This window comes from Notechis scutatus, chromosome 7 (genome assembly GCF_049901735.1).
Source record: "Notechis scutatus isolate UNSWTSFEM ecotype Mainland chromosome 7, rNotScu1.2, whole genome shotgun sequence".
In the NCBI taxonomy this organism is placed as follows: Eukaryota; Metazoa; Chordata; class Lepidosauria; order Squamata; family Elapidae; genus Notechis; species Notechis scutatus.
Genome location: NC_142015.1, coordinates 16,691,064 through 16,700,087, shown reverse-complemented (window position 1 = coordinate 16,700,087; position 9,024 = coordinate 16,691,064). Strand labels below are relative to the sequence as shown.

General features: G+C 38.9%; 1 protein-coding gene across 1 annotated transcript; it reads left to right on the top strand.

Moving 5' to 3' along the window:
- Positions 1-1,322: 1,322 nt before the first annotated feature.
- Positions 1,323-8,765, top strand: NPM2 (nucleophosmin/nucleoplasmin 2). Its single transcript, XM_087969812.1, has 6 exons — positions 1,323-1,392; positions 1,491-1,576; positions 2,703-2,822; positions 3,690-3,783; positions 6,657-6,844; positions 8,658-8,765. Exons 1-6 carry the CDS (start codon positions 1,323-1,325, stop codon positions 8,763-8,765), a joined length of 666 nt encoding a protein of 221 aa, XP_087825938.1.
- The last annotated feature ends 259 nt before the right edge of the window (positions 8,766-9,024 follow it).

The window sequence follows — 9,024 nt, the reverse complement described above, 5'->3', positions numbered from 1 at the left end:
TTTTTTGAACCACAGGCTTAGGGTAGACTCTTTGGTTCTTTTGTTGCCAATTGTACTTAATTCAATAAATCATGGCTAAATTAGTCCCCCCACCTTTACAGAATGCTCTTCAGATACAGTATGTTGGGTTACAACTTCCAACACCCAATCTACCAAAGTTATTGGAACCTACAGATTAAGAGAATAGTAAAATTGGAGAATCCCGGCTTGAAGAAAGTTGGTTTATAGCCTTCCTTAATGTGGGAGAAATTTTAGCAGGAGTAGGTTGGTTTTCTTTAAGACTGAAATTTTATTCTAGGTGCAAGGCTTACTTGATTGGTCCAAGGAAAGGTTAAACACCTGCTTTCCTTTTATAAAGGATATCTGCTCAAAGCAGGTTTAGTGGTTCTTTCTGAAACTTTGGTAAGGTACTTGCATGAAAATCTTATATGCTGAGCTGAACTTTAAAAAATGGGAAAAAATTATACATTCTTTTGTTTGTGCTTGGTTTCAACAAATTTGCCATCTAGTTTGTGTTTTTTTTTTCTTGTTTATTCAGCTGAAAACAGTATCTGAAAGAACAACTAATTGCACTTGGGGTTTCCATTTAAAAATTAAAGTAGAAAGGAAAAAATTGTGAGAGAAACTTTGGGGAAGGTAACCAGGATAAAATGTTAACTTGATAGCAGATCCACTTAGTAACAGGATAATCTGGATACCATTGCAGTAGGTTGGGTTATGGATCTAAGACTTTTATCCAGAGCTTCATAATGTGGCTATTTGACCTTTGGTAGTAGTTATTTTCAAAATATTCACTTGAGATAATCTCTTTTAAAATGTATTAAGAAGTAAGAGCACATTCTTTTTCAAGAAATGTTTTATACCTCTGTGTAGATGAAATGGCTTTATCTTATTCCTGAACTCAATTGTAGTTGCACTCTTATGTATTTTGACTATTTGCAGTTGAGTAAGATGAACCTAAGACCCAAAGGTGCTTTTTCAAGAGGCAACTGGGCGTTTCTTTGTTTTTCTTTGAAGACGTTTCGCTTCTCATCCAAGAAGTTTCTTCAGTTGCCTCTTGAAAAAGCATAGTTGGGATAACTATGACCTGGGTGCCTGAGAATCTCCATAGACATGAACCTAAGACATTTAGCCACTGAAAATAGATATACAATGCTTTTGCTCAATTCAAACTGCAATTAAATTCCCAAAGAAGCAAGCTGGGGTGCTATTTCACACAGCTGGGATGCTTTTGCAATACATTTTGAATGCTCCATCTGCTAACAGTCTAGAATTTACACGGTCTCTTGTCTTTGTCTTTAAAGAGGATCTTTCTCAAAGCAATGGCCTTGGAAGCCAGCTCTGCTACTAATGAGAGTTTTTGTTCCGAAAAACCTGTTTGTGTAATCTGGGGTAAGAAATGTTTTCTCTGGATTTGATCTAATCTAAGCCATCCATAAGAGAAAGCGAGTTGGCCAATCAATTTTCTAACTTCCTCTTTCACAATTCAGGATGTCAGCTCAACAGGGAGAATCCAATCTATACATTCGATACTCCAGAAGAGTGGTCTTGCGAGCAGCAGTTGGCTCTAAGAACAGTAAGTGAATAGCTGGACCTTTTTTTTTTTTTAAGGAGGAGAAATCTAAGGGGTTGGAGGTCAAAACGTTCTTCGCCAGTCCCCCTGCTTCACATCTATTTTCTTCTCACGGCCTCCCACGTCAGCCATTTTCTTTTCCTCTGTTGATATTAAAGCACGGTTGAATGCAAAGCATTGAAATAATGTTGGGTCTTATATTTTAACAGCTTAGTTTCATGGCATTCCATTTTTTTTAAAGTTACCAATTTGGGACATTTTGAATACTGAATTATAGTTTGCTCCTTTAAAAGACTCTGGGTGAGGGGTTTCTATGTTTGTGAATATCCAGAGAAACATGACAGATATGAAACAGCCAGGTTTCTAACTCTTGCATAAGGCTTAGTGTGCAATTTTCTTTAGATCCAGGATCTTTATGGAATATATGTGGGATTCATGTAGACACACATTGAGAAAAATGGATAGTGTCATAGTAAATAAACATTTTTTTTCATAATCATAACCATAAACAGTTTCCCCCATTCAAATGGTTAGGAATATTTCTGCTTTGTTGACAACATTCAGAAGTGTGGAACTATATTAAAAGTCTTGCTAAGAGGTTATGCAGTAGTAATACAGTGGAATGATTTGCTAATAAATCTTTTTCTGCTGGTGAATTACTGCAATGAAGTTATTTATAAAGCCCTGGTGGCACAGAGGTTAGAATGCAGTATTGCAAGCCAGGAGTTCGATGCTAACCGGCTTAAGGCTAACTCAGACTTACATCCTTCCGAGGTGGGTAAAATGAGGACCCAGATTGTTAGGGGCAATAGGCTGACTCTGTAAACCTCTTAGGTCTGTAAAGCACTTATAAAACAGTATATAAGTCTAAATACTGTTGCTATTTGAATTTATATAAACCTTAAACATTGGGCTATTCAATAGAATGAAACAAGTTTATGCAACATATTAAGTCAAAACTTCACCCTCAGGAGATGTACATCTAGGATTTATGAGGGCTAAAATGAGTGTATTTCTTGGTCAGAGGATGTCAGGTGGTGATAAACTGTCTCCAGAACTCTATATTCAGAAATAATGAGGGTCCTTAAGATATTGTTAGCCTTGGTGACCCTGCCTTTCTTTCAAGTAGATCTGCCTTGGGGAAAATGCCAAGGATGAATTCCATGTTGTAGAGATCGTGCCGCCAAAGAGTAGCAATATTTCTACTCCAGTGCGTATTGCAACCTTGAAACTTTCTGTACTTCCAATGGTGAGTGATATCATAATAGTTTTTTTTTTAGAACTTCTCATTTGGTAGATCATTCCAAACACCTTCTAAAACTAGCTTCTCCTCTAAAGTTTTCTAGCGACCATACTTTAAAACATTTATCTCGTGTAGTTCAGCTATAGTGCCCCATGACCTCATCCAATATATGCAACAGTAGACTTTGCTAGCCACTGTTTAGTCAGATACAGAGTAACAGAGTTGGAAGGGACTTTGTAGGCCATCTAGTTCACCCCCCCTCCCAAGCAGACCCTACACCATTTTTGACAGATGGCAGTCCAGTCTCTTTTTGAAAGCTTCCAGTGATGAAGCTCCCACAACTTCTGAAGGGAACTTCTGTTCCATTGGTTGATTGTTCTCAGTGTCAGAAAATTTCTCCTTATTTCTAGGTTGAATCAGTTTCCATCCATTATTCCTTGTCTGGCCTTTGGGTGCTTTGGAAAACAGCTTGACCCCTTCCTCCTCTCTGTGGCAGCCCCTCCAATATTGGAAGACTGCTATCCTGTCTCCCCTGGTCCTTCTCTTTACTAGACTAGCCAAGCCCAGTTCCTGCAACTGTTCATTGTATCTTTTAGTCTCCAGTCCCCTAATCATCCTGGTTGCTCTTCTCTGCATTTTTTTTCCTAGAGTCTCAACATCTTTTTTATAGTGGGGTGACCAAAACTGGATGCAGTATTCTAGGTGTGGTCTTACTAGAGTGGTATTAGTACCTCACTTGATTTTGATTATATCTCCGTGTTAATGCAATTTAGGATTGCATTGGCCTTTTGGCTGTCAAGTTTGTATTAAAGGTTTTTTGCTTAATTGAAATGTTGAATTGCTTCTCAGACTATGAATTTTTATGTTCTCCAGGCTACTCTAGCAGGGCTTGATTTGACTCCTCCCATCACATTTAGACTAAAATCAGGATCTGGACCTGTGTATCTTGCTGGACAACACGTAACAGGTAAAATGATGAGTCTGCCTATCAAGATGAGGTGGATCAGCTGCTTTCATGGTGTGGAGACAATAACTTGGTCCTTAACACCAATAAGACCAGGGAGTTTATAGTGGACTATAGAAGGAATAGATCAGACATCCAGCCCTTGCTTATCAATGGAGACCAAGTGGAGCAAATGGCCAGTTTTCAGTTTCTGGGTGTTACCCTAAAAGAGGACCTGACCTGGGGTGCCCACATTGCAGCCCTGGTCAAAAGGGCCCAGCAGAGATTATGCTACCTGAGACTTCTCAGAAAACAACAACTGAAAAACTGCTGGTGTCCTTCTACCGCTGCACCATAGTGAGTATTTTAACTTACTGCCATACTACCTGTGTATGGTTTGCTAATTGCACAGGAGCAGATAGAACAGCACTCCAGAGGGTGAACATCATTGCCCGGAGGATCATTGGTTGCCCTCTCCCCTCTTTGGAAGAGCTTTATAGCTCCCACTGCCTTAAGAAAGTTCAAACCATTCTTAAAGATCCATCTCATCCTGGGCACTTTTTTTTGGAACTATTACCATCTGGCAGATGGTACAGGATAATAAAAACAAGGACAAATAGGCTGAAAAACAGCTTCTACCCTAGAGCAGTAGCTATATTGAATTCTACTATATATGGCAATATTAATGCAATATCAGTTTTGCATCAGGAGTTTTCAATTCAATTGTGTAGAATGCGAAGGATGTGTGTTTGTGTTTTATTTCTATAGTTACAATGTACACTGAAGATGGCATTCAATTTTCTTGTACAAGGTGCAATGACAATAAACTAAACTAAACTAAAAAAAATCCAAAGTTCTTGAGACAATCTGAAGTAGATCTTGGGTTCTATTAAGTGGGTCTTCAGATTATATATATATAATTTCTGAAAACGTATTTTCGGCTGGTTAATGACTGCAATAAAGTGACTTGAATTTTGAAAACATATTTGTCTAATATGCTATCCTATAGCTGCCTTGTTGTGATCACCTGAAGATTGGTTTAAGATTAGGTTCATACATTGCATAGATATATGTTTGGATTGATTTGGGATTAATGCACTGTGAGAACCCAGCAACCAAAAATTAGAAACTATCAGTGAACTGTGAGCTATATGCTAATATGTTTTATGAATCAAAAGTGATCATAGTTTTAATAACAAACCATGGCTGGTTGTAATCTGCAAACTTGCGTGTTTATGCATGAAAGCCACCAACCCACATTGCATCAGCAAGGAATATTGCAGTCAATAATAATCTAGATACCTTCATTCAGTAATGGATTGGTTTGGGCTGAAGATATACATATGTAATCCAGGCCTAGGAAAGATTTAATTGCAAATATTAAATGCATGAACTTATATTTGCTTCAGCCCTTCCTCCCACTATCTTTTCTAGGAAAAATCTGCAAGAAAAATATCTAAACCAGATTTAGTTGAATCTTGAGCCTTATATTGCAACATCAGCTATATTTAATAGATTGTTTTTCAGCAGTTTTCCATAAATGCTGTAAAGCTATAAATAGAAATGATGTGGCTGGATAAGGTATCTCTTCTCCAAAAACAGAATCAAGCTGATTTAAATAATCATATTGCTCTGCAAAAAGGGATTTATTGTGGATTGTGATCTGGCAATAATTGAGGGGTTCATATGTGTGGTAGAAAAAAATCTGAAGGTCTGGACATCAACTTCCCAGCTTTATATAGTTTATTGGGAACGGCAAGTTCTCAGAACTGATTTTTGTATGTAGAATTGAAGATGTGATAATAAAAAATAATGCAGACTGAGTATAGGTATAGGTAAAGGTTCCCCTCGCACATACATGCTAGTCGTTTCCGGCTCTAGGTGCTCATCTTTGTTACAAAGCTGAAGAGCCAGCGCTGTCCGAAGACGTCTCCGTGGTCATGTGGCTGGCATGACTAAATGGAACACTCTGACCTTCCCACCAAAGTGGTCCCTATTTTTCTACTTGCATTTTTACATGCTTTCAAAGTGCTAGGTTGGCAGAAGCTGGGACAAGTAATGGGAGCTTACTCCATTATGCAGTGCTAGGGATTCGAACTGCCAAACTGCTGACCTTTCTGATCGACAAGCTCAGCGTCTTAGCCACTGAGCCACCGTGTCCCTCTAGTATAGCTAGACTATGACTTACAGCTAATCCCAAAGGTGTTTTTTTCTTTTCAAGAGGCAGCTGGACTTTCTGGTTTTACTTTGATGATGTTTCACTTCTCATCCAAGAAGCTTCTTCAGCTCTGACTGGATGGTGGGGAATGGAAGGATTTATACTCCTTGCAAACAGCTGGTCATTTGCATTCTTTTAGCAAGTCATTAAAGTCACCTGGAGGTTTATCTGTGTCCTCAGGGTCACCTGAGTGGTGCAAATTAGTGTGCAGCTTTCTTGGAACTGTTGAAAGGACTGTGTTGTAGATTAGAGGTAGATGATGTCTATCCCTCCCACTCTGTTGAGAGAGAGCTGTTCAGTTTTGACATAGATGGCCTCTTTAACCTCTCTTTCAAACCAGTGATCCTTCTCTGTCCAAAATATGGACTTTGTTGTCTTCAAAAGAGTGGTCTATGTCTTTTAAGTGCAGATGGACTGGTGAATGTAGTCTTGATGTGTTTGGGCCATGCATTTATGAAACTTGATGTGTTTCTCCTGTGTTCGGCCATGCATTTAAGAAGTGGTTGTTTGGAAACAAACATTCGAAAAAGCACCTTTGGGACAACCACGACCTGGATGACTGAGATCTCCATAGACATTTAGAGTATAGCTAATGTTCCATTTTATATGTCCTTTAAAGAAAATTGCCTGTGGCTGCAGTCAAGGCAGTTTTCATAAAACTAGCAACATCTCCTTACAGTTGGCTTGCAGTGGAATGGAGATGGTGATCAAGAGAGAGAATCTTCTTCTTCTTCATCACAGCAAAGTTATGATTCAGAAAGCTCTTCCACGGAAGACTCACCTGTAAAACCTGTGAAACATTCATCCAGCAAGCGTGTGCCTTCAACCAAGAAGGGACAAGAGCCCCCTGTTCCGGAACCAACTCTGGTAAAGCTAGAAAGAAACAATTAGATTTTAATGCACAAATAAGCAGCTAATAAGTTGATTCGCCTGTTTTCTATATATAAGAGGCCTTCATTCTGCAGTGGCTAAACAATGGCTAAAATGATGGTGATGATCTCTGTCTCTCTCTCTCTCTGTCTCTTTCTCTCTGTGTCTCTCTGTATCTGTCTCTCTGTCTCTGTCTGTCTGTCTGTCTTTTTCTTTCTCTCTCTGTCTCTCTCTCTCTCTCTCTGTCTCTGTCTCTCTTTCTTTCTCTCTCTGTCTCTCTCTCTGTCTCTCTCTCTCTCTGTGTGTGTGTGTGTGTCTCTATGTCTCTCTCTCTCTCTCTTTCTCTCTGTCTCTGTCTCTCTGTCTCTCTCTGTGTCTCTCTCTGTGTCTCTGTCTCTCTTTCTCTCTCTCTCTGTCTCTCTCTGTCTCTGTGTCTCTCTGTCTCTCTCTGTCTCTCTCTCTGTGTCTCTCTCTGTCTCTCTGTCTCTGTTTCTGTCCCTCTGTCTATCTTTGTCTCTCTCTCTTTCCCCCTCCCTCTCCCTCTCTCTGTCCATATACATACAATGGCTAAAATGATGATTTATATTAAAATCATCATTTTAGCTATTATTTAGCCATTGACTAGACGGGTAGTCCTTGACTTACAACAGCTGAACTTACAGTGGCACTGAAAAAGTGACTTATAATCATTTTTCACACTTATATGACTGTTGCAGCATCCCCATAGTCATGTGATCAAAATTTGGATGCTTGGCAGTTGTCTAATATTTATGTTTGCAGTGCTCCAGGATCTTGTCATTCTCTTTTGTGACCTTCTGACAAGTAAAGTCAATTGGGAAGCCACTTAACTGTGTTACTGACTTAACAACTGCCGTGATTCAGTTAACAACTGAGGCAACAAGGTTGTAAAATGGGGCAAAAATCACTTAACAACTTTCTCATTTTGCAACAGAAATTTTGACTCAATGGTGGCTGTAAGTTGAGGACTACCCGTGTATGGTTAGAGGTCCCGAGATTAAGGAAGATCATATCACCCATAAGGGTGAGAAGAGAATTATATATATATATAGTTTATATGAAACAACTCTGTGATCCACTAAATTATCCTTGGAGAGAACGCAGTCTGATGTGACCAGAATGAACATTAAATTTTAGGCTGATCCATTTTTATTTACCTCAATGCTGGATGATCGTGTGATCATCTAAGAAATATATATCTCATAAATAGAAAAATAATTATACTGGCAAATGAACTTCACGTCAATATTTACTTACCTGACAGGGTAAACAGAAGGACCATAGGCAAACAAAAAAATCGGTGGGAGCAAGAGGGACTTCGACTTCCTGTAGGCTTCCTCAGTGACTTTGCTAGAGGGAACATGTCAAGAAGCATTAGAAATCATGATCATATGACTGCAAGGTTGCTGCAATGGGCACAACTTTGTGAGTAAAGCTGGCCTGAACATTGTGGACATTTTAATTCTGCAGGAGTAATGTCTCCCAGATTTTTTAATTTTTTAATTTCTTTAAGTTAACAGATTTTGATTAAAACATTGTTGAGGTATAATGCACTCAAGTACCCAAAATGCAATTATGTGACACTGTGTGTGTGTGTGTGTGTGTGTGTGTGTGTGTTGGCAGCTATTGTAACTTTGAAATTGGATTGTATGTAGCTTTAGTGGAGTCTGTTGTAACTTAAAATGGTTGCTTGAGTGAGTGATCGGTTGTACATTAAGGACTCCTGTTTTAAATGTCCAGAGGTGGCATTACTATACACATATAACTGAATGCCTTGGTTTTTTTCCTACAGACAAAAAAACGAAACCGAGGAAGGAAGCCTACTGCTAAGGCGGAACTGCGGCTTCAAATTCCTACAGAAGGTGAAATAGATGTGGCTTTCTTGAACAAACATATTTGATGGAGATGGAGACCCTTTTCAAATCCAAAGAGATTATCTGAAGAAGGGGTTTCTTCCCGTATTTTTTTCCACAAGTCATTCACTTATTAGATATGGGCACTTCATCCCTAAAGCAAAAACAGATAAGATGAAACCTTGTTTTCAAACCTTTGCATTTCTGGAAATGAGAAGTTTTTTCCTCCTAACACAAAATGAATGGCTATAAAAACAGTAGGTGCAATGTGTGCATGATTTAGGAATGATCAAGCTCCATTTTCAA

Bases quoted from the DNA above. Each gene is read 5' to 3' on its own strand.
- NPM2 (XM_087969812.1), top strand. From the start codon at position 1,323: ATGGCCTTGGAAGCCAGCTCTGCTACTAATGAGAGTTTTTGTTCCGAA. The intron at 1,393-1,490 runs GTAAGAAATGTT...TTCACAATTCAG, and splicing joins ACCTGTTTGTGTAATCTGGG to GATGTCAGCTCAACAGGGAG. The intron at 3,784-6,656 runs GTAAAATGATGA...ATCTCCTTACAG, and splicing joins TGCTGGACAACACGTAACAG to TTGGCTTGCAGTGGAATGGA.